The sequence below is a fragment of the Phyllopteryx taeniolatus genome, chromosome 16 (assembly GCF_024500385.1).
Source record: "Phyllopteryx taeniolatus isolate TA_2022b chromosome 16, UOR_Ptae_1.2, whole genome shotgun sequence".
Lineage (NCBI taxonomy): Eukaryota > Metazoa > Chordata > Actinopteri > Syngnathiformes > Syngnathidae > Phyllopteryx > Phyllopteryx taeniolatus.
Window position 1 is genome coordinate 8195236 of NC_084517.1, and position 26248 is coordinate 8221483.

A 26248-nucleotide genomic window follows, 5' to 3' on the forward strand; every position below is an offset into this window, starting at 1 on the left:
CCATCCATCCATTTTCTGAGCCGCTTCTCCTCACTAGGGTCGCGGGCATGCTGGAGCCTATCCCAGCTGTCATCGGGGAGGAGGCGGGGTACACCCTGAACTGGTTGCAAGCCGATCGCAGGGCACATACAAACAAACAACCATTCGCACTCACAGTCACACCTACGGGCAATTTTAGAGTCTCCAATTAATGCATGTTTTTGGGATGTGGGAGGAAACCGGAGTGCCCGGAGAAAACCCACGCAGACACGGGGAGAACATGCAAACTCCACACAGGCGGGGCCGGGGATTGAACCCGAGTCCTCAGAACTGTGAGGCTGACGCTCTAACCAGTCGTCCACCGTTCCACTGGTTTGAGCATATTGTATGCAATTAGCAAATAATAAAACAGTGTCTAATGCTTCTAGTACAAACCAAATATCAATTGCTAACACTGTATATTTAATTAGCAAGGTAAATCTAATCAATACTGTAGTAAGCTGAGTAATAAAGGTCTGAAACCTTCATACAGTACACATGCAAAAGACAAACATAAGAGTCCGGAGAGGATCTATAATAAATAGAAATATTTATTTATATACAGCAAATGTTGACAACAAAGGCTACAGCAGAGGTATTATTTCCTTAAAACAGAACAAATATTTACATTTATGAACACCCTATTTACACACATAACCTGCAGTGGTAGTGGGTCAATGTAAAAAAAATAAAAATAAAAGGCTACGTGCATGTACATCTACACATGTACATCTACATTTAAGATTCTCTACCTTCCACCACAAAGAGTGGACATCACAACAGCATCTGTGGTGGGTGTAACAAGTCACTGTAAATATGCACTGATTTTATACAAATCCTATCCAGTAATAACACAAACGTGGACTTTTGAGCAACAATAAAATGCAGCATTTGCTCACAATACAAAGTACAGGAGCTAAAAAATATTGTGACGAGGCACATGTGTTTCTTTTGTCAGGAATGCTGTGATAAGTTCTCGTCCTAAGGGAGGCTATAAATATGCACGTGTAATACAGCGCGTTATGCTTGGCCCCACTGGTCTCACATGGTTGCATTAAAGCTATTTTGAAGAATGCATTGGTCCTCCTCAGACATCGGGTAGAAATGTAAGTTAGTCTTTCCAATAAAAAGATCAGAAGAAAGGAGCAACATGTGGCTGACAACGAAACCCTGCCATTTATGCAGAAGGCGCAGGTTCAATTCCCAGCCAATGTACCAACACCATGCTGCTCTCTACTTGCCAGTGCCGGTCCAAAGCTTGGATAAATGGGAAGGTTGCATCAGGAGGTGTATGCAGTGTACTATTGAAGGAACAAACTAGTGTGCAGGATTACTTGAGGTCCTTCTCCTCCAAAAGTGATTATTTTCCATCAATACCATGGTGATTGCTGGTATAATAATTACATATAAAAACATAATACTCAAACTTTTGAGGAAAAGCAGGCAGGACTAGTATTGTCACACATACAATGCACAGTGACCATGAAAAACTAAATACGTATCTTAAGGTGTGTAATTGTCTCAAATTGTTAAGTTCAACTGAAATATAAGGTCTCTATTTTGGGAGAAAAAAAAACAAAAACACAACAAACATTAAAATGACCAAAATGAATTGAACCTGGATTTCCTAGAGGTTTTGTTGCTGTATAAGGATATAGTCGTCTGATAATGCCTTTGAATTCCATCCCAAGTTAGGTTTCAGTAAATGTGGGGTTGTCTGCCTCTTCATCCAGGCTCACAACCTGTCTCTGATAAGACAAATAAAAAGCATATCAGACATAATTGGCAAGCGCTGTATGTAGGTTTAAGTCACAGAAAACAAAGATTAACTTGTTTTATTAATACATTTGTCTCAATAAATATACATATGGAGTGATAGAGAATGCTCTTCTGTACAGTTGTCTTTTGAAAGTTTTCTTTCCATTGCACAGTGCTGGCTCGGCTTATTATTTTTGCATCAATCATAGGACTTCAGGAGATTGCGAAAACCATGCCGCAATAAAAGCCGGAATGCCGCCAGATAACAAAGAACAACGATGAATGAGAAGGAGGGTCTCTTGTTGGCCACATTCAGGAGTCACGTTTTGATTTGAGACTGATGGAAGCAAGAAAACTGACTACTCAGGCCAAGTGGAGACTATGGAGTAAAATACTGCACCATCCAGAGCTAAAAATAGCAACAGGGTAACATTAGTATGTGTGCTTATTTTTAGTCATTTCTACCTTATCCTCAAAAGCTACAAAGATGTGACGACAACCTGCTGAACCAGTGGGTGGCCAGCAAGTGCTTTGTGTTAGCCATATCTTAATGGTCACCAACAATATTTGGTAGTACTTGAGCTTCAGAGTACCTGCTTTTGACAATGAAAATACATCATGTTTACACAACAACAATCTCAAAACTGTTTCGTTGTTAAAAATGATAACCATTCACATAGACCTGCAATAAAGACTGAAAAGGCTCTGTAAATAAGTGGCTAAAACAGCCCCATTGGCTTACTTTTGGGTAGGAATACCCATCCGACCTATGGTTCCTCCAAATGTGCACTTGGTCCTCCGTGGTTTTTTGATAGACAGGGTTGTCAAAGTGGATCGTGTTGGTGTTCTTTAGCTTGTAGTTCTTCCATAGCAGCACGCCACCGAAAGCCAGCATACAAATGATTACTACACAAAGATAACCAGTGTGAAGTTTGATACAGTGGATTAGCATTTCAATATTGGTTTCTGTGACCAAAGCTACTCACCCAGAGGTAAGAAAACGTACAAGCCAAATGGTGTACTGGAAGATGTCCTAGGTATCACTGTAGCAAACGCATGGTGAATGTCTGAAGAAAAAAAATGACATAATAAGTCAAATAACCATCCATCTATTTTCCACTACTGATCCTGTAACCAGCAATTAGCTTTTAAATGTCTGCATTTTTACACCAACTAAAATCATTAGGTAGTCTCGGGGGTTTTCGCCTCTGTCTTGTAAATTGTTTGTCTACTGGTACACTGTATGTACTGCAGCTGATATGTGACAAATTTATATGTGACAAAGTATTTTACAAGCTACAAGATGCCTAATCCTGAAAAAGGCAAAGAATGGCCATAGATCACAAAACTTTCATTAAAGCCTATATAACGGAGTGAGGAAACCGGTTATCTCCAGTCCTAAGGTGTATTTAAATATGGCATACCTTAAACAGACATACATTTAAAAAAAAAATAATAATAATAATTTTAAGAGTTGTTCACTGGAGCAAAGTGAATGGATCGGTGGAAACAGAGTTTAAGCATCACTAATAATAATATACAGTATAAATCTAAATAATCTTGCAAATGAAATGTTACAAAATGAACGTGTTTGTAAAGCAGGGCCTAGATGTACATACAGTATGTCAGTACACATTCTTTGCCATCCAAGTTAGGGTAATCTTCAAAGGTTGAATCAAAGGCATCTGGACTTGTTGGTCAAGTTCAGGGAAAAGGTGAATAAACCCATTTTGAATTCCAATGTATTCAATCACAAAGAAGAAATCCATTTACCTTTGTGGACTACCTGTACATTGTAATGTACAATCAAATCGGTTTTTACAAATGCATATACATGTATTACCAAATGCATCCTGCAAAGAAGAAAATCTGAGTGCATCTATACACATATTTTGTTCATGAATGTTTTGAATATGGTTTTCAGCAGTGTTAACTGTCAATACAATGTGACGATCACTGTTCAAGGCCTTTACCTTGTGAAGTGACTGGAATTTGAGTGGTTGTCTGAGGTGCTTTGGGTTTCACAGGCTGTGGTGAAGTGTTCCTAAATTCGGGTGCGGAGGTTCTGACCAGAGGCCTCGTGGTGCTCGGCACTGGCTTGACCATAGGTCTTGTGGTTGTGATGGGAGCAATGGAGGTATGGGACTTGGGTGGGTTTGTGCCTGGTGCAGGTTGGTTGGTTGTCGGAGTCTGAGGATGTACAGGAGCTCTAGGAGTTGACACCACTTATGGAATAGAAATAATAATAATAATAAGAGGCAGTGAATGAGTGCAATATATTAACAAAATGTCCGTTGAATTTAGGTCAGATCTTTGGTAATCGACATACCTGGTACACATCTCCTCATATCACTTGCTAGCATCATGTTATCAGGACAGACACAAGTATATTTAGGGGGATTTCTGCCCACTTGTGGTGCTCCCAGGCACATGAATTCACAGCCACCATTGGAAACCCCACACCAGTCTCTCCCTGCAAAAATAGGGGGTGGTGATATTATTAATATGAGACCCACATTTTAGAGGTGATTGCCAATGCATTTTTAAATAATGGGTCTGATCTCTTGTGCAAATTTAATGACGAAATGTGACCTATCCATAGGGTTCAATCAATCAATCAATCAATCAATCAATCAATCAATCAAAGGTTTCCACATACTAGCAGGCTGTTTAAGGTTATGGTACACAATAATGTCTTCTGGAGATGACAGGTGCTCTGCCACTGGTGTGATGTCTGCGCCAGTCAACCTATTAGCACTGAGGATGGCATTGTTACTGACGTCTGTCCAGAACACTCTTTCCTTAAGTGCACAAAGAAGAGAAGATATGTATAGCAACACTATAACCACAACAAGGCATGTATGGATTTAAAATAAAAAAAATTTTGACCAACAATAGGTATCTGGCTGTAAATAAGTACCTCAAACAATGTAAGTCCCAACGGGTGGCTCAGCTTGTTTTCATCAATAATGAGGGTGTGCCGGCCTCCACCCTGCACGTCAATACTGGAGAGTGTGTGTAACTTTGAGTCCACCCAGTAGAGCCGCTGGTTGAACAGGTCTAGGGCATGGGGGTAGTTGAGGGGAAACAGGTCTGTCAGTCATGCTTCAAAGAGAGAGGAGGAAATACAGAGAGACTAGAAGGTTGGAGTGTACCAAGTGTGATTCCATTGGGCCACATAATGTTGTCAGTAACCAGAGCGATGCGGTCACCTCCATTCAGACCACCCTTTTCAATTTTAGCAGGATTCCCCCAGTCAGTCCAGTAAAAGAAGCTGGCCGGACAAATACGTGCATACATTTTTGCAATCACAACACTGAAATGAGAACCAGCTGACAAAAGTCAAGGTGGTATAGGCTTACTTGTTGTAGGGGTCAACCACGATTGATCGGGGTTTAGATAAGCCTTGGGAGAAGAGAGTCTTACGACGATCACCATCAGCAGTTACCACAGAGATGGTGTTGCGAATGCTGTCAGTCCAATACAGCTTGTTATGGATCCAGTCAAAGGCAATGCCCTCAGGTGCATCAATGTCATTAGAAATCATTACAGTGTGATGAGTGGAGTTTTGCACTGAGTCCATTTGAGCTCTGGAATTAAAGTGAAAAAAACAACAACCTGTTTTTACATGGAAAACTGGTTGGGTATCAACCACTGTAATATATTTTTTAAATCTAAGAGTTGAGGTAACATACTGTACATCAACAGTATTGGTCTGATTTGTTTTACAAGTACCATGGTTAGGATTGGGCATCGTTTGAATTTGAGTGATTCCGGTCCCTATTCCGGTTCCTCATTTCGATTCCGTTTCCAAATGATTTTCAATTCCAATTCTTTTAGGGGCCTGGGTCAAAAAGCTTGCATGGTTCAAATATAGGGTATTCAAATTATGAACATCCATTTTCTGATCACCCCGCAGCATAGACTAAAATGAACATTTAACTTGGGCTTCTTTGTAACCAATATCAATATCAAACCTATGAACTAGAAGGCAATATGTGTGGAACTAACCCAATTGCCTTAATATTCATTAATGAATGTTTCAGCTCAAATTTAAATGTAGAATTGTTAAAATAGTTATTTGCGACTGTTTAACCACATCAAAAGGTTTATATGTGCAAGTTTAACTTGACTTCCTGTTTTAAGCTTGTATCCTTTTATTTTGAAGGGTACACATCGGAAGTCAGCCTTTTGGCATGAAAAGTAACTTCACACGACACCGTTGAAATTTGAAAACGAAATAAACCTAGACGTCAAGAAAAATAGTAATAAATGGAGCCAAATACTCTGAAACTTTGATTCCTTTACCTACCCACTGATGAGGCACAAGGTTAGTGTTTGTGATACTGTGAGACGTTTATGTGAATTTTGTCCAAATTCATTGTGATGTAAAGTTGCTAGTTTGACCTTTGTTGAAGTTGTAGCTCAATGTTAAGCTTTTTTTTTCCAGTCATTGGCTCTTACGTTGGTTTGAAGACTAAAATAAACGCTAAAAACCATCGGTGCAAATGTGCAACCAAACGTTTAACTTATTAGCTGCCTCAATGTTGGCATAGAAGTATTGTTTCACACTCACCCAATTGACTTCACTGAAGTTCCATGCGGTGTAGGCTGAGGCTCGTAGCAGGAGGGAGCACGTCAGACTTCTACACATCGTAAAAGCCTCTTTTGCACATTACAATCTTATTCCACTGAGGCAACTGGTCATCAATTTTAACAAAGTCAAGACACACTTTTGTTTGCCGCCGCTGTTGGGCACAGGCACGTCTTCGTGCATGTTCTTCGTTGGTTTTCGACACTTTCTTCTTCGGGGTCAGCGGACTGTACGCATCGAAACTGGGAACCGAAATTTTAAAATTTGAACAATTCCGGGACAACCAGAATGTTAGTCCCAGTTCCAATCGGTTCTTGATTCTCGTTGCCCAACCCGAACCATTATATTTGCTGAGCTATTTGTTTCTGTGAGAGGTTCATGTAATTTATTGGCCAGAAATTGGCTTCGCCTGCCAATACCCATCAGCTGATTCCTAAATCCCTCATGCAAAAAAGGCCTGATAAGACTCCTTCTTAAGCTTGACAGCATCCTTCACCACCAGTGTCTACCAACAGGCCTGGGGATTGCCACCACAACAGACACCTTATGGCCACAGCTCCATTCGACAACCTCAATAATAGAGGCAGAGAACATGGCCCAATTGGACTCAATGTCCCCCTCCTCTTCTGGGATGTGGTTCTGCCAGAGGTGGGAGTTTGAAACTGTTTCTGACTGGGGACTCTGCTAGCAGACCTGCTAGGCCGGACCGGCATCTTCCCCCACCATCAAAACCAACACACACCAGGGGGGATAGACAATTAAGCCCCTCTCTTTGCCTGAGTGTCCAAGACATGCGGTCGCAAATCCGATGACACAACCACAAAGTCGATAATTGAACTGCTGCGTAAGGTGTCATGATGCCTAATACACGTATAGACACCCTGATGTTTGCACGTGGTGTCTTTTAGGGATAATCCGTGATGAACACAGAAGTCCAAGTGTTGCAGTACGTTCTAGACTGCTCTTGTTCTGTCTTTATTTGTGTTTTTTTCTGTATTTTCTCTCTGCTTGTCCCCTCTCAAACCTAGTTTTTTTTTTCCCAACAAATATTGATCACAGTATAAATAACCACAAATATCAAACTCCCCTGTTGCACAAAAATGTCCCCACCTTCAGCCACCACCCAACTAACAATGGACCTGACCCCTATGGGTCCTACCACAAGTGGTAAGCTCATGGGAAAGGGGACCCATATTGTGTGCACGGTGGCCATAGGTGCAAGCCTGGCCACCATGCGCTCGGGGGGCCCTGGTGTACCCATATCTGGACAAGGGAAAACATGTTCCAATATTTTTGTCGTCACAGGGGGTTCTGAGCCATGCTTTGTCTGGTCCCTCAACTCGGACCTCTTTGTCCTGGGTGACCCTAGCACGGGCATGGAGCCCCCACAACCTCAATCCTATAGTTTTTGTAAAAAAAAATAAAAAAAAAATGTAAATAAAGATTATTTATATCTTATTTTGTATTTGGAACAATTAGGGTTAGGTTAACCCTACTCCTAAACAACTGGCCCATTATGCCACTGGGTCAACTTCAATCAAAAACAATAAAATCTCCCTCACCTGTAGATCTTCTTTTGGGAGATGTCTGACCAGTAGATGTCTTTTGTGGCCATGTTCATGTCCAGAGCCACTACGTTCTTTAGTTGGGGAATGACCTGTGTGTACTCACTTTTGTCCAAGGTCATCTTTCTGATTTCATGGCGATTGGTGAAGAAAAGGTAGGGGATTGTACCTAAAAGATTATAGTGGTTTATAGTTATTCATAACTTGAAAATACCCTCTATTTGTTGTATAATCAACATTCAGAGAAAGAACATGGAGAGCTGATTTTCACCAGTGGCCTTGCAGGCTTTGGTTGATGGGTCAATTTGGTAACCTTCTGCACACTCGCATTTGTAGCTGCCTAGCTGGTTAATGCAGATCTGGCTGCAGACCTCTGGGAAGATACACTCGTCAACATCTGATGAAAGATGAGGAAAACATCTAATTCTTGTTGTTTGTTGAGGAGGTGTTAGACATCAAATGATGGATGTTATGGGTGGGGGTCTTTCCTTTTTACCTTCACATTGATTTTTGTTAACCAGATGATAACCCGTGGGACAGAGGCACTCAAAACCAATTTTAAGGTCGATGCAGGCATGAGAGCAGCCACCATTGTTGAAGAGACACTCATTGTAGCCTGAAAACAGAAAGGCTTTGCAAAAAAAATTTTCCCCCTGGGGACATAACAGGTAGATACTGCCAGGGCAAAGTATTCTGACAGATATAAATGTCAGTACTCACTACATTCCCTTAGAAACTCATCTGACCAATCCCAGCAATCACGGTCCTTGTCACACACTTTATCCATGCTGATACATTCCCCGCTGCGACACTTAAATCTGGTCTCGCTGTCACATTGAGTGACTGTACAGACAAACAGATGAAACAATATCAAGGAATGGGTAGTCAAAGTAGCTCCAGCTTGCTAGAAGCTTCATACCATTAACACAGCCTCTTTCATCGCTCATGTCCTTGCAGTCATACCGATAGTTACATTGGTGGCTTCCATGAATGCAAGTGCCATCATCACATTGAAACTCATCAGGACGGCAGGTGGGACGTACTAGAGGGATGCAATCAGACAGGCATTTGGATGCTAAAACTGGTTTTGAAGCAGTTTAAACAGGATTTGAAGCAAGGATAACATGCCTGTGAATATTGTCATTCCTCCAGGTCATTACATTCTCAGGGCATCGACTCGGACTGGAACTGGACTGTTCTGGTTGTCCTAGAAGACGTTTAATCTCTCATCCAAACAGACTTTATCAGTTCGTGCAACAAGGCTTAGTTGGGACAGACTAGCCTGAGGCTTTAGCTAACTAAGCCTTGTTGCATGAACTGATATAGCCTGCTCAGATGAGAGACGAAACATCTTTTAAGACAACCAGAATAGTCCAGTTGCTATTGAGTCAAGTACTGAGAAAGGGATCACACATACCACAGTCGGCTTCATCGGATCGATCAAGGCAATCAGCTCCTCCATCACACATCCAGTTTCCATGAATGCACTCCCCACTACCACAGTGGAATTCCAGGGTAGAGCAGTGGTAACCTGGCGAAAAGTTAGGTGCTGCCGTATCGCAGTTCTGGGTCCACTCGTCCGAACCGTCTACGCAATCAATATCTCCGTCGCAGGCCCACAGACGTGGAATGCAAACACTGTTATTGCACTGAAAAGTACCAGCACTGCACGTAACCGGCGGGCAGAAAGCCTCGTCACTGCCATCATCGCAGTCTGATTCCTGGTCGCACACAAACGCAGTAGACACACACTGCCCATTTGTGCAACGGAACTCTGTGACTGTGCAGTTTTTTGGTCCTAGGAGAGAGGGGACACAGGGAAGAAGCCAGAGATCAAAATAGATCAACATCAATCCACTAGGACACGTAGGAATGGATACATTAAATGGGCAGAACCAAACGTAGCAAAAGTACTCACACTATGTGCTTACATAGAAGTACAGATACTTGTGTGAAAAAAAACTCTGGTAAGAGTAGACATACAGATTTAACTTCTGTACTTAAGTAAAAGTAAAAACATCCATCCATTTTCTGAGCCGCTTCTCCTCACTAGGGTTGCGGGCGTGCTGGAGCCTATCCCAGCTATCATCTGGTAGGAGGCGGGGTACACCCTGAACTGGTTGCCAGCCAATCACAGGGCACATACAAACAAACAACCATTCGCACTCACATGCACACCTATGGGCAATTTAGAGTTGTCAATTAACCTACCATGCATGTTTTTGGGATGTGGGAGGAAACCGGAGTGCCCGGAGAAAACCCACGCAGGCACGGGGAGAACATGCAAACTCCACACAGGCGTGGGCCGGGGATTGAACCCCTGTCCTCAGAACTGTGAGGCAGATTCTCTAACCAGTCGTCCACCGTGCCGCCTGTAATATACTTATAAAAGTAAAAATTAATTTTAACTGTCAATTTTATACTGTACTGTTGATTTACAAAAAAAATTACATTACAATTTGCATGTTGAATAGTTAGCTAGCAAAAATAAAACATGTTCCCATAGCTTTGCAAACATTGTGAACTGACTAACAAAAAAAATTCTAAATTAGATAATGATAACAACTGAAAAAAAATGGTCTCACTGTTATATTGTAGTTTTTTTTTCAGATTAGAGAGAGAAATTTTGAACACCCAAAGCGTGTGGTTTTTCAGCTGACAAAATACACTGCACACATGAGTCATGTAGCCAACCACTTGAAACAATTCTCTTAAATAAGGCCATGGATCCGGACTATCTAGCTTCTCTGAATCCGTTGCTGTCGTGATTAGCCTGGTCCATGTTCCTCCCTGTCACTGCTGAACCAGTTTTTTCCACCTTATTAGTCCCCAAGATCTTCATTGTAAGTTAGGTGCGATTAGACATTTCCTTTTCCACTTTCCTTTTCCATATATTCCACTATATTTCCAAAAGTATTCACTCACTTGCCTGGACGCAGAGAGGATTTTAAAGGGGACATATTTTGCCAAAACAAATAATTTTTTTGTAGTATTTGGGATGCTGGGTCAAACAGAAGTAGCTGTCAGAGGGGCCTTTTCTGGACACGAAATGTAACTTCACATGACACCGGTGAATTTTGAAAACCAAAGTAAACCTAGAAGGCAAAAAAAGAGTAATGAATGGAACCCAATGCTTTAAAACATTGATTCCTTTACCGACCCACAGATAAGGCAAAAGGTTAGTGTTTGTGTTACTGCGAGATGTTTATGTGAATTTTGTCCCAATTCATTGTGATGCAAAATTGATAGTTTGACCTTTGGTGAAGTTTTAGCTGAAATTGAAGCTTTTTCCCCCCTCTGTCATCGGCTCTTACGTTGGTTTGAAGACTAAAATAAACCCTAAAAACCATTAGTGCAAGAGTGCAACCCACCGTTTAACTTGTTAACGGGCTCAATGTTGGCATAGACATATTTTATTGTTTCACTCACCCAATTTGACTTCACTGAAGTGTAGGCTGAGGGTCGGAGCAGGAGGGAGCACGTCAGCCTCCTTTGCACAATACAATCTTATTCCATGTGTTGCACTGAGGCAACTGATCATTAATTTTAACAAAGTTAAGACACGATGCGGCGGCACGGTGGCCGACTGGTTAGAGCGTCAGCCTCACAGTTCTGAGGTGCGGGGTTCAATCCCCGTCCCCGCCTGTGTGGAGTTTGCATGTTCTCCCCGTGCCTGCGTGGGTTTTCTCCGGGCACTCCGGTTTCCTCCCACATCCCAAAAACATGCATTAATTGGAGACTCTAAATTGCCCGTAGGCATGACTGTGAGTGCGAATGGTTGTTTGTTTCTATGTGCCCTGCGATTGGCTGGCAACCAGTTCAGGGTGTACCCCGCCTCCTGCCCGATGACAGCTGGGATAGGCTCCAGCACGCCCGCGACCCTAGTGAGGAGAAGCGGCTCAGATAATGGATGGATGGATGAAGACACGATGCCCAACCCTAATTAGGATTGTGTTTATGGGACCTTTTGACAATTTTTTCATTTGTAAGGTTAGACGAGAAGGCCTGGCTCTCAGTCCCCGCTTTAATTCCTCCAAAAGTGTTCCATAGGGTTGAGGTTAGGATTGTGCAGACCAGTCAAGTTCGTCCACATAAAACTCTCTCATCCATGTCTTTATGAACCTTGATTTGTGCATTGATGCACAGTCATGCTGGAACCGGAAGGGGCCATCTCCAAACTGTTCCCAGAAAGTTGGAAATCCATCCATCCATCCATTTTCTGAGCCGCTTCTCCTCACTAGGGTCGCGGGCGTGCTGGAGCCTATCCCAGCTGTCATCGGGCAGGAGGCGGGGTACACCCTGAACTGGTTGCCAGCCAATCGCAGGGCACATAGGAACAAACAACCATTCGCACTCACAGTCATGCCTACGGGCAATTTAGAGTCTCCAATTCATGCATGTTTTTGGGATGTGGGAGGAAACCGGAGTGCCCGAAGAAAACCCACGCAGGCACGGGGAGAACATGCAAACTCCACACAGGCGGGACCGGGGATTGAACCCGGGTCCTCAGAACTGTGAGGCTGACGCTCTAACCAGTCGGCCACCGTGCCGCCTCAAAGTTGGAAATGTCCAAAATATTAGCCCCTGAGCTACAGTGAAAGGAACTGAAAGCTTCAGCATACCAAGAGATTTTGAACAGTCAAACAGGTTGGGAATTACCCCCATCCTTTTCCAACATGTCTGGCCACCAGTGCACAAAGCAAATTCCATGAAGAGATGGATGAGAAAATTTGGTATGGATGAACGTGACTGGCCTGCACAGAGTCCTGCCCTCAACCCAATAGAACACCTTTGAGTTATTTGAGCGGACAGTGAACCAGAACTTCTCGTCCAACATCAGTGTGGGACCTCACAAATATGCTCGTACAAGAATTGGGGGGGAAAATTCAAAACAAAACAAACAAAAAAACCCATAAACCCCTCCTTGAGCCGTCACCTTGTCGTGGTGGAGGGGTTTGTGTGTCCCAGTGATCCTAGGAGCTAAGTTGTCTGGGGCTTTATGCCCCTGGCAGGGTCACGCATGACAAACAGGTCCTAGGTGAGGGACCAGACAAAGCACGGCTCAAAGACCCCTAATGATGACGACAAACAATGGACTTCGTTTTCCCTTGCCCGGACGCGGGCCACCGGGGCCCCCCACTGGAGCCAGGCCTGGTGGTGGGGCTCGAAGGCGAGCGCCTGGTGGCCGGGCCTGCACCCATGGGGCCCGGCCGGGCACAGCCCGAAAGGGTAACATGGGTCCCCCTTCCCATGGGCTCACAACCTGTGGGAGGGGCCATAGGGGTCGGGTGCAGTGTGAGCTGGGCGGTGGCCGAAGGCGGGGACCTTGGCGATCCGATCCCCGGCTACAGAAGCTGGCTCTAGGGACGTGGAATGTCACCTCTCTGGCAGGGAAGGAGCCCGAGCTGGTGTGTGAGGTTTAGAAGTTCCGACTCGATATAGTCGGACTCGCCTCCACACACACCTTGGCCTCTGGTACCAGTCCTCTCGAGAGGGGTTGGACTCTCTTCCACTCTGGAGTTGCCCCCCGGCTCGGCGCCTGTACGTTGGGGTTCACCCCGGTGGACGAGAGGGTAGCCTCCCTCCGCCTTCGGGTGGGGGGACGGGTCCTGACTGTTGTTTGTGCCTATGCACCAAACAGCAGTACCCACCCTTTTTGGAGTCCTTGGAGGGGGTGCTGGAGAGCGCTCCCGCTGGGGACTCCATTGTTCTGTTGGGGGACTTCAATGCTCACACGGGCAATGACAGTGAGACCTGGAAGGGCGCGATTGGGAGGAACGGCCCCCCCGATCAGAACCCGAGCGGTGTTCTGTTATTGGACTTCTGTGCTCGTCACGGATTGTCCATAACGAACACCATGTTCAAGCATAAGGGTGTCCACACGTGCACTTGGCACCAGGACACCCTAGGTCGCAGTTCGATGATCGACTTTGTGGTCGTGTCATCGGACTTGCGGCCGCATGTCTTGGACACTCGGGTGAAGAGAGGGGCGGAGCTGTCAACTGATCACCACCTGGTGGTGAGTTGGCTCCGATGGTGGGGGAAGATGCCGGTCCGACGTGGCAGGCCCAAACGTATTGTGAGGGTCTGCTGGGAACGTCTGGCAGAATCCCCTGTCAGAAGGAGTTTCAACTCCCACCTCCGACAGAACTTTGCTCATGTTCCGGGGGAGGCGGGGGACATCGAGTCCGAGTGGACCATGTTCCGCGCCTCCATTGCTGAGGCGGCCGACCGGAGCTGTGGCCATAAGGTGGTCGGTGCCTGTCGTGGCGGCAATCCCCAAACCCGTTGGTGGACACCAACGGTGAGGGATGCCGTCAAGCTGAAGAAGGAGTCTTATCGGGCCTTTTTGGCCTGTGGGACTCCTGAGGCAGCTGATGGGTACCGGCTGGCCAAGCGGAATGCAGCTCTGGTGGTCGCTGAAGCAAAAACCCGGGCATGGGAGGAGTTCGGTGAGGCCATGGATAAAGACTTCCGGACGGCTTCGAGGAAATTCTGGTCCACATCCGACGTCTCAGGAGAGGAAAGCAGTGCACCACCAACACTGTGTATAGTGGGGATGGGGCGCTGCTGACCTTGACTCGGGACGTTGTGAGTCGGTGGGGAGAATACTTCGAAGACCTCCTCAATTCCACCGACACGCCTTCCCATGGGGAAGCAGAGTGTGGGTTCTCTGAGGCGGGCTCTCCTATCTCTGGGTTTGAGGTCGCCAAGCTAGTTAAAAAGCTCCTCGGTGGCAGGGCCCCGGGGGTGGATGAGATTCGCCCGGAGTTCTGGTTGACACGCCTCTGCAACATCGCGTGGACATCGGGGACAGTGCCTCTGGATTGGCAGACTGGGGTGGTGGTCCCCCTTTTTAAGAAGGGGGACCGGAGGGTGTGTTCCAACTACAGGGGGATCCCACTGCTCAGCCTCCCTGGTAAGGTCTATTCAGGGGTGCTGGAGAGGAGGGTCCGTCGGGAAGTCGAATCTCAGATTCAGGAGGAGCAGTGTGGTTTTCGTCCTTGCCGTGGAACAGTGGACCAGCTCTACACCCTCGGCAGGGTCTTCGAGGGTGCATGGGAGTTCGCCCAACCAGTCTGCATGTGTTTTGTGGACTTGGAGAAGGCGTTCGACCGTGTCCCTCGGGGAGTCCTGTGGAGAGTGTTTCGGGAGTATGGGGTACCGAACCCCCTGATACGAGCTGTTCGGTCCCTGTATGACCGGAGTCAGAGTTTGGTCCGGCAGTAAGTTGGACTCGTTCCCGGTGAGGGTTGGACTCCGCCAAGGCTGCCCTTTGTCGCCGATTCTGTTCATAACTTTTCTAGGCGCAGCCGAGGCTTGGAGGGGGTCCGGTTTGGTGGCCTCAGTATTGCATCTCTGCTTTTTGCAGATGATGTGGTTCTGTTGGCTTCATCAAGCCGTGACCTCCAACTCTCATTGGAGCAGTTCGCAGCCGAGTGTGAAGCGGCTGGGATGAGAATCAGCACCTCCAAATCTGAGACCATGGTCCTCAGTCGGAAAAGGGTGGCATGCCATCTCCAGGTCGGGGATGAGATCCTGCCCCAAGTAGAGGAATTCAAGTATCTTGGGGTCTTGTTCACGAGTGAGGGAAGAATGGAACGGGAGATCGACAGGCGGATCGGTGCAGCGTCTGCAGTGATGTGGACTTTGTATCGGTCCGTTGTGGTAAAGAAAGAGCTAAGCCGAAAGGCGAAGCTCTCAATTTACCGGTCGATCTTCGTTCCTATCCTCACCTATGGTCAAGAGCTGTGGGTCGTGACCGAAAGAACAAGATCCCGGATACAAGCGGCCGATACAAGCCCGGACACCCTCCTCCGCAGGGTGTCCGGGCTCTCCCTTAGAGATAGGGTGAGAAGCTCGGTCATCCGGGAGGATCTCAGAGTAGAGCCGCTGCTCCTCCGCATTGAGAGGAGCCAGATGAGGTGGCTGGGGCATCTGATTCGGATGCCTCCCGGACGCCTCCCTGGTGAGGTGTTCCGGGCATGTCCCACCGGGAGGAGACCCCCGGGGACGACCCAGGACACGCTGGAGAGACTACATCCTTCGGCTGGCCTGGGAACGCCTCGGGATCCCCCCGGAAGAGCTGGATGAAGTGGCTGGGGAGAGGGAAGTCTGGGCGTCCCTGCTGAAGCTACTGCCCCGCGACCTGACCCGGATAAGCGGTAGAGAATGGATGGATGGAAAACCCCATAAACTCACTCCTAAACCTTGTTGAAAGCCTTGTCACAACAGTTGAAGCTGTTACAGCTGCAAAGGGTAGACCAACATCACGGCCCTGGGATAGTTGTGGCTTTTCCCCCACTGTTCGACCCCCCTGCACATGAGCCCATGTCCCACACGTGTCCTCTAATCCAACTATACTAGTACTTCACCCTTCTTTGGAATCTATCGCAAAGGGGTCCTTCAAGCTATGCATGCCTCAGAAGGCCCCACGTAATCATGCCACTTCTGAGTTGAGCAGTAGTTCCCTGAACCTGGATTTGAACTCAGGTCCATTGGTGTGGTAGCCAGATCGCAGGCACAACTGTCATATTTCCCCTTTGTAACTAGAGGAGCTTCCATTCTGCTAGGAAGATTGTGTCTGTCCATATTGTGTGCAGATTGCTCACCACAGCTCTCTTCATCAGCTCCATTCTCACAGTCTGCTTTCCCGTCACAGCGCCAAGTGTTTGGTATACACTGGTGAAGGTGGTCGGCACAACTAAAGTCTGTTGGTCTACATGTTTTGGCCACTGGAAGACACACACAAAAAACAATACTGTTTGAAATTTTACAGATCTTGACACTGAGGATTTATAGGGCCCACACATATTCTCATACTTACAGCAAGTATCAGGAAGCTCGTCTGTGCCATCTCCACAGTCATCTGTGCCGTCACACACCCACCTGACTGTGATGCATCTCCCATTTCCACATGGGAACTTCTTGTTCCCGCATATTGTCTGTGCACCTGCTGCACAGAGATAGTATCCAAATGATAATTTTGAGCTAATTCATCCAAGACATGTCAATTATTCCTTTAAAAAAAAAAAAAAAAAAACGCCTGGTTTTTTCCGGGTACTCCGCCTTGTCACACATTGCAAAGACAAACATGGTAGGATAATTGACACTCTCAATTGCCCGTAGGTGAGACTATGAGTGTGAATGGTTGTTTTTCTACAGTATATGTGCCCTGTGGTTGACTTTCAACCAGTCCAGTGAGTTCCCTGCCTTTTGCCTAAAGTCAGCTTAGGTAGTCTCCAGCTCACTCAAGACCATAATGAGAACAAGGGGTATAGAAAATGAATGGATGAATTGTTAAATTATTAGGAGAAATATTGTGTTGAATAGGGAGTAAATTCAGTGCAAGACCAGTCATGAACCAATGGAAGCTATCTCCATTTTCAGCAAGAGCTGCCAGAGTGGCATAGTCAGAGTCAATACTTGTTTAAACACCACCAAGTCAAATGAAGAGTCTCAGTGCAAACATAGGTTCCATGATCAGCCGATTTAGCAGATCAAAATCACAAAAGAATGTTGTTTTCTATAGCATAAGGTCACCTTGCCAAATGAGTCATCTGATGAAGAAATAAGTTGCACCACTGACCTCCATGTATAATGGAGCCACTGAACTGAAAGCACCAAACCGGCTGTTTAGTGCATCACATATACCATGTCTGAAAAGTCACTGGAAGCCTTTAGGGCTTGAAACCCAAAAGAGCCACCTGTTCCTGTCATGGGCCAGAGGAAGGTGCTTACAGCGAACCCTGCAGCACTCATTTAGAACCTAAATAGTGATACTATTACTATGCCATAAAAAGAGAAAATGAACACATTCATGTTACTATTATAGTCAACTATTTAAACATGTTTACGTTTGTGTCACATTAAATGGAAACATGACTTGAAAGAACTTGACTCTTTATTGCTATGTATATGTTTCAGAGCTGTAAATCAAAAGACGAACATCTGGTGGCTTTGGCCATGCTGAAAGTCTCTGCAGTTGTGGAAAAGTCTGTGTCACTGAGTTCTGTGCGAGGTATCCCTCAACTCGGGACTTAACCATAAAGTATAATATCTGTGAAGCCGTTTTCTGTCTGAAAGCCATGGAGCTTATGGTGGTTTCATGTGTGTTTCAATACTATCATTTACCAGGAAAAATGAAAAATGATGAACAATCAATTATTGACAAAAGGCCAAGAGTTCAAGCTGTTGTCGTTTTGTCTCAAAGCCATCACACAGTCCCCCAACCCCAAGTTCATCGCACATCAGAGGTGGCAAAAGTACTCACACTTTGTACAAGTACTTAAGCAGAAGTACTGATGCTTGGGTTAAAAAATGACTCAGCTAAAACTAGATGCACTGATTTAACTCAAAGTAAAAAAACAAAAACATTTTTACTGTTAATTATATACAATACCTGTTTTCACAACTTGGCACAATAGAAGAAAAAAAACCGAACACCAGAAGCTGGTGTTTTTTTAGGCACAAGACACAACACATTTATCATGAATCATTCTTGTAGCTGACAACATCTAACAAATACAGATGGGGAACCGCTTGCTTCTCCGAATTTGTTGCATCATCATCGTTAATGCTCCTTGGTTCACATTCCTCCACGGCCACGGTCACTGCTATCCCTGTTTTTTCTCTGCTTTATAAATACCCAATATCTCAATCAATAGACCAATCAAGATCCCAAATGCTGTTGATTTAACATCTTTCTATTTACATCTTTTTTATGTGGTTACATCACCGTAGGAAAAACAACTAAACAAAAAAAGCCTATTTTGATAAAGTTGTAAACAGTATTGTTTTCAAATGTAGGGGGTAAAAATAAAAAGCAGTACAAAAAAGAAATATCAAAAAAGTACAGATACCTGAAAAAAATGTACAGTAACAAAGTATTTTTACTTTTTTACTTCCTACCACGGTTGCACATTATTTATTTATCTGTTGAGCTTAAAGTTCAGACCTTAAAGACAACATGGTCTCATCGGTGGCCTTATTGACTGGGAATAAACAAATATTGTGAAAATGAATGTTCTGCCAAATGTCTCGAATATTTGGTGTATTTAATTGATCACTTGTGAAGAAACATTAAGACCATCTGGGAACTTTTCTGTTAAGGACATTAAATGTAAATACAGATTAATAACATGTAAGGATTCAACTGTGGATATGAAATAAAAGGAACAAAGCCATATCTGATTTTAGTTTCTTTGCACATACATTATCTTTTCAAGTTAAGGTCAAGTTATCAAGTTGAAGCCAACTCTGGGACTGCATGAATAGGCTGCCGGTTTGAACACGTTTTGCAACTCACTATTTCTCAAAATCAGCATACTGGGTGGAAACCAGTCTGACAATGTGTGACCAAAACTGAAACAGTGTTTGTATTGGAGGGTGGACTAGAGGAATTCCATTCTTATGCACAATTTTAAGTTTTAAAAAAATGGGGATGGAGCAGGAAGCAATCAAACCATCTTAATGTTGCGTTATGTGGCGTCCAGTTCCACTTTATGAATGACCAAGTGTCCTTAGCCACTCATAGAAGCTGATTGGCTGCAGGACCTGTGTGCTAAGCGCCAACAAATGAAAAGCACAATAAAACGGCTATTAAGAGATGCATGAAAAGCAAATGGGTTTATATGTTGATGATAATAAATCAAGGGAACGTGCGAGGCTGGGAAAATTTTCCTTCACGCGGAAGAAAAAGAGTTGGAAAGATTTGACCTACATTCTGGGAGACCAAGCTAACCCCCAAACCCCCACCTCAACATTTTGCATCCGGTACTGCCAGAAGAGTGGGCAATTTAAACCCAAACAACATCACAAGCCTACAGTATGTCATATTTTTTGACATTATGAATCATAAAATAGATGAAAAATTGGAAATCTGTTAGAATTTCGAAGAAAAGAAACAATAAGAGCAATGAATTTGAACTTACTTGTTTGAATTTGGGAGTAGATTAGAAATGCCAACAATGCATAGAGTGGTTCCATGGCTTCCACGCACACTACAGGATGCGCAACAGTCTACTTTATGAAACACTATTATAATATAGAATTTCAATAGAGTAACGTGATGGGATGTGATGCTGCAGTGAGGTCTGACCAAAGAGATGATCCTTCACTCTGCAATGTTTGGCAACAACACGAGACCCATTTCAATGTGGTCCACTGGGTGGGAGGGACCGATGGGGTCCAGGGGGGGGCTGTGGTTAGGAAGGCGGGATTTCAAGTGGTGTGATTCTTGAGCCACAGCAGACTCAACAATCCGGAGGCGGAGCTCTGCCTTGGAGATGATTTTTTACTATGATTCCGTTTAACTCTTTGGAGAAGGCTCACATGCGCACGTGGCACATGGAAAGATTGGAGGTCTTTTCTCCGAAGGTTGCGTTTTGACCCTTGCGCAATACATCCTTGACATGAGTGCAGAACATGGGCCTCTACTGTAATATAAAACATTTAAAACAAATATTGCTTGGTCATATTTTGTGCAAGTTGACATTTTAAAAATACTTCGACAACACCTAAACCAGTGGTGTCCAAATTATGGATGACATAATTATCCACCAGTCCATTTTTTTTTTAATGCTGTCCACAGCATATATATATATATATATATATATATATAAAACATTTAACACAGCCCCCAAAGAAAAAAGGTGGAGGGGTAGCATGCAAAATGTGGGTGTCAAACATCAGAGTGTCGCAAAACCCACATTCTGGGTGCAACACCCCTAAAAACTATTACGACTGTTCATTGGTTTTATATAGAGGTTATTTAGATACACAAAGATGCAAATAAATGATTTACAACTATAATAGAAACATATTTGTCTTAATTACATCCAGACGAATCAAAGATAATTCAGTGTCAGAAGCAAAATTGGTTTTCTCCACTTTTTACTTGGAGCCAAGGTCCAATCTGTGAACATATCACATTAATGATCCTCAAGGAACTGCTTTTAAAATGTTAAGCTTACTGCAGTTTGCTCTTGTTTTGATTCTGAATGTGGAGATGTGATTTGGCTTCTGCTCAGTGTGAGGTTGGCCCTATTCTAGTGGATACAGGGCAGCAGGCCACCCCAAAATCCTGAAAAATACTAAATTATTTGCCTGTCATCTTTAACAGACTGCTTTAATGTAGCAATTTTTCCAAAATATTTGTAATATATAAGTGCTGGATGGACTGGTTTTAGCATGCTTGATGAATTCGGTTAAAGAATGTAAACGTGGTTCTTGTATTTGTAGATTTTTCTGTATATGACCCTCGGAGAAAAAAAAGAGTTTGGACAGCCCAGCCCCTTACCTGCACCTCTACGGCTACATGTATTTGTCAATGTTGGGTGTTAGCTTCAAAAGGGCATCTTTGCATCCATAACATTTGGCATTTACAGCTTGGGAACACACCTGCACTTTTTTGGAACTGGAAAAGGTCCACTGGCATTCATTAATTATCAATGTGGGGTACATTAGCTATCGATTCTGCCTTGAGGGACAGAAATGAAACCCTACGCTACGGTACAAACAGATTCAGTTAAGCAAATTATCATATTGGAATTATATCAAAAGTACATCTTTGATTAAAAGGATGCCATTACATTTGAGGCAGGTGTCACAGATCAAATCATGAAGTTTAATGTAGATGGAAAGCCCAATTTACACAGTACAAAAAGCAATAGCATGTTGGGGAAAAAGATTTTTTTATGATATAATAATTGGGTATATATATAACAACCTAATTGCAATTTTGTAGCTTAGTGAAAATAAAACAGATTCCGTGGGCTAACAAAAAAAATGTAACACAAGCCATCAGACCCATGAGCGCAAATGCCGAATCCGATATTGTTTGAAAGTAGTAATGCAGTGGCGTGCTCAATGTGGAAGACCACAGAAGACAGCTGGATGTTTGCAAAATTCCTTAGTTTTACGAGCAGGAGACTTCTATGTGTGTAACCTCGAGGATTTACCACGTGGACCAAGCCTCTACTGTCGTCCAAAAAGAGGTTTATGTTACTATTTACCAGAAAGTATTTAAAACAGACAGTTCAATTCCACAAAAAGAGAGTTACAGCACAGGAATAGAGATAAAGTGCACCCTGCAGACAAAACCTCAGAACAGTCATCTAAAATCAAAAGAATTATTGAGACTCGTTCTTTAACACATTCACTGCCATTGACGGCTTTAGAAGTCAGATATCCATGTTAACTGGGAAGGATGACGGTGATTGAGTTTTTAATAGTTTGACTACACTAAACGTCATCCATTTTCTCTAGCGTTTGTCTGCATTAAGGTAAAAGGTCAGGACAAACAACCATTCACACTCACATTTTCATTCATACTCACATTCTCACCTATAATTACGGTACTAATTGAGCATCTTTAATGAACATAAACATTTTGGGGGTATGTGGGAGGTTGCAGCAACCACAAGGCCACTGGACTGCCTTTCATCTACTTGATAAGAACATTGATTATTACAACTATGTAATACTACTATACTAGAATAATAATGCTAGCTACTTGATGGTAGCATTGAGATGATGCATTACAGAAGAGAAATGTGACGTTAGTTCTAACGATAACATGTTGACATTATCAGAGAAAGATACAGTATATAGAGTGAGATAATGCTAATGTTCTTTGGTGACCATCTGTGTGCTACACCAACAGTGATCAGTGCATACTGTACCTTTTTTGTTTTTCTTTCAATGGGCAGTAAGAACAGTCCATTTGTGATCTACCCAGAATACATTTGAGGCTTCTAGATCAAGAGAATAGACTATTTATCGGAATACTTTTCAATTAATGCAAGTGTATCCACCATTACTTGATCACACATCTGATCAGGGAAGAAAAAAAAAAATTAAAACAGCCTGAAGCAAAAAATAGAGAGCAGATCCCTTCCTCATAACATATTTTCTGAGAAAGCCAAGAATTTAACACACCCCTCTGTGGGAAACCATGGGCTCCGCTCTTTATTTCGTCCTCAGGTCATGTAAACGTTTTCTGGTTCTTCCGGTATGTTTGCTCTCATGTTACGCAGTCACTTTCATACGGCCTGCTTACACACGTCAAAAAATGTGCTACCTGCCTCCATCTTCACCCTGAAGGTTAAATCAGGTTCCCGTTGAAGCACTTTAGACAGTTTTTCTTCCCCCCTTGCTTTGCTTCACTGACTGTTTTTGTGGTTTGATATTATCTTGTCAAAGAAGCACGTCAATATGAAATCAGAGTCTGATGTCAAAAGTTGAATCCCCATCCAAGTCAAATGCATGCTCAGGCGTCAACTAACAACTAACATGTAATTATTAAGTATTCAATTTCACGTACATGAGGCTTAGGGACAAATGACTGTTACTGTTGTTCAGATCACAGACTGACCTCTTGTTGAAACAATGAATGGTTTGCAAACATTGGAAAAGCTCCCAACTCACAGTTGGGAACAGGGATCAAACAGCCGGCTCCTGCAGCCACTGTTTTGTTGACCCACCATTCACCTCTTGGCAAGAAGAGAAAAAACATATTTTGAGGTGGAAATATTTTCCTTCAATGTATGGGTTATATATGTGGATATGAAATTGGTTCTCACGTAAAAACAGACATTTTCTTTGATGGCTAAATAATGCATAGTTGATCTTAATTAATATTTACTCATTCGGAAACGGTAGTGGCATGTTGCAGATTGCTGGTGGATTGGGAGTGGCGTCTTAGATAGGTTTAACTGCCTAGTGAGTAACCTACTTTTATAGTTTGGTCTCATCACCTTGAACTTGAAAAAGATAAGAATGAGAGTTGGAGCGGGAAATGTCAACAAAGAAGCTGCAAGGTAAACAATCAATGTCAAAGTTTGCCGCTGCCGTAATGAAAACTACCGCTGTACAAATATCACATAGATCAACTTCTACTGAAGATTGTTGGACAAATCATCTCATGAGATCGTTTCATTCCTGGAACATGCTATGTCCTTACATGCCATCAGTCACTGGAAGTGAAGGAAGCTGTCCAGGTCAACCAACCACGTGCCTAATGTTGGAAATATTTAATGCGACCTTCTCCTTGTCACCTCAGCTAATATGGTGAATGGATTTACTATACTCTATGCAAGCATAAAAAAAACGATGAATGATTAATCTTGTGTCGACAAACAACTTCACACAACATGTAGACTATGCAACAAGAGGGTATAAAACTTCACCAGTAGAACCCAGCAATCGGCATATTCGCAGTTCGGCATTCTCTGATTCACCTACTTGCAGATTTTTGGCGGGAACTTATATATTATTTGCGGAACCCCCGCCTATTAGCAAAAATGTTTCCTTGAGGCCCTGCTTATTCACAGTTTGTTTTTGTTTTGTTTTTTTGGGGGGGGGGGGGAAATTTTTGATTAAATATTAAATGGACTCCACTTATATCGCGCTTTATCTACACAATCACAGTGCCCAAAGCGCTTTACAAAGCCTCACATTCACCCATTCACACACACATTCATACACCAATGGGCGGCTGCTGCCATGCAAGGCGCTGCCAGGCCCACTGGGAGCAAATTACCGTTCAGTGTCTTGCCCAAGGACACTTCGACATGCGGAGAGTCGGAGCCGAGCTCACTGGACGACCTGGATTAAAAAAAAGAAATCCTGGCAATTACATTTTCATTTCCTCAAAGTGAATGTATTTTCCCTAATTAAATGTATATACTGCGTTCAAGTTATTTTCCAAATGATATTTTTCTTGGATTTTCCTAAATAGTTAAAGCAAATGATAGTCATCATAATTTCAAAATTAGCAACTATTAGGGCATAAATGGAATGTTTTTGAACAAACCTGCCAATGATCTGAATATTTCTTTGTAAACTTAAAATGCACTGTTCCAAATTATTATGCACAACAGTTTCAAGGCATTTTATAGGTTCTAAAGAGCTGAAAATAGTCATTAGTTGAATTTGAAGCATCCGGAGGCCATATTTGCTAAAATCTTAAAACAAAAACATCTCACCAGGTCGAGTTACTTTTTAACATAAGAACCCCTATTTGATAGCAGCTGCAAAATTCTGACATCCTTGTTAGCTTGTGAGTATTTTGAAAGTTTCAGCTTGAATTTCTTTGGAGGATGTCAGAATAGCCTCCCAGAGCAGCTGTTTAGATGTAAACTGCCTCCCACCCCAAAACGATCTTTTGTTTGAGGATGCGCCAAAGGTTCTCAAGAGGGTTGAGATCAGTTGAGGATGAGGGCCACACCATGACTTTCTCTCATTCTATGCCCATAGCAGCCAATGAAGCAAAAGGATTCCTTGGAGCATGAGACTGTTCAGTGATGAGTGCCATGTAACCCTGGATGGTCCAGATGGGTGAAGTAGTGTTGGGAGATGGCCACCATGTTCCAACAAAGTTGCGACATCACCAAGATGGTGGCGGATTCATGTTTTGGGCCAGATTCATGAAAAGAGACCTGGTCGTACCCTTTAGAGTCCCTGCAAGTGTGAAAATGACCACTAAAAAGTATGCAGGTTCTGACTTACTACTTTCCTCCGTCGTACAAAAATGAACCGTGCTGTCTAACAAAATCATCTTCATGCTGCAAAGAATACCTTTGCATCAGCGGCTGCAATGTGCATAAAAGAAGAGACACTCATGTTGTGAAATGCTAAATAAAATAAAGTTCACTGGATGTTTTGTGAAGCTGCTATCAAATAAGGGATCCCATGTCAAAACGTGACTTGACCTGTTAGGATGTCCTACATTGAAATAGCTTTTGATTTTAGTAAATGACCTCCTAGTGCTGCAAATTCAACAAATGACTATTTTCAGTTCTTTAAAACTTACGAAATATCTAGAAACAGTTGTACGTAATAATTTGGAACAGTGCATTTTACATTTTAAATTTTTCAAAAATACTGTTATCATTGTTCAAAAACATCCCAATTATGGTCGAACAGTTGATAACTTGAAAATGATTTAGGAAAATCCGAGAAAAATATATGCATAATGATTTCGAACGTATTGTGTATTTACAGTATACTTTTATTCAAAATAAATGAGACAGCTAAATGCATGAGATTGGTGAAATAGCAAAAAGGGATTTAATCAGAAAAATTGACAAAATCATGTTTAAATGTTGCATATCATACCAATTAAACAAATGAAAACCTCAACGGTAACAGCAGTAGTAGGACATTTTAATAACAGTTTCAAAAGTTATGTCAAATAGCTGACTTGAATCAAACGAAAGCCACTTAGCATAATGATTTGCAGGTAATCAAGAGCTAACTGTGATCAGTAAGACATCTAGTGGTCAGGAAAAAAAAAATACAAACTAGCCTG

General features: G+C 43.3%; 1 protein-coding gene across 1 annotated transcript; it reads right to left on the minus strand.

Moving 5' to 3' along the window:
• Positions 1–551: 551 nt before the first annotated feature.
• ldlra (low density lipoprotein receptor a) lies at positions 552–20077 on the minus strand. Its single transcript, XM_061748677.1, has 18 exons — positions 19869–20077; positions 16763–16891; positions 16548–16670; positions 9353–9733; positions 8855–8977; positions 8656–8778; positions 8432–8551; positions 8207–8332; positions 7933–8104; positions 5139–5366; positions 4932–5050; positions 4697–4836; positions 4436–4577; positions 4106–4249; positions 3750–4001; positions 2763–2843; positions 2519–2682; positions 552–1766 (listed from the first exon to the last, which is right to left on the minus strand). Exons 1-18 carry the CDS (start codon positions 19921–19923, stop codon positions 1710–1712), a joined length of 2679 nt encoding a protein of 892 aa, XP_061604661.1. The 5' UTR covers positions 19924–20077; the 3' UTR covers positions 552–1709.
• Positions 20078–26248: the final 6171 nt, after the last annotated feature.

Bases quoted from the DNA above. Each gene is read 5' to 3' on its own strand.
- ldlra (XM_061748677.1), bottom strand. From the start codon at position 19,923: ATGGAACCACTCTATGCATTGTTGGCATTTCTAATCTACTCCCAAATT. The intron at 16,671-16,762 runs GTAAGTATGAGA...TGTGTCTTCCAG, and splicing joins CGAGCTTCCTGATACTTGCT to TGGCCAAAACATGTAGACCA. The intron at 2,844-3,749 runs GTAAAGGCCTTG...TTTTTTCTTCAG, and splicing joins AATTCCAGTCACTTCACAAG to ACATTCACCATGCGTTTGCT.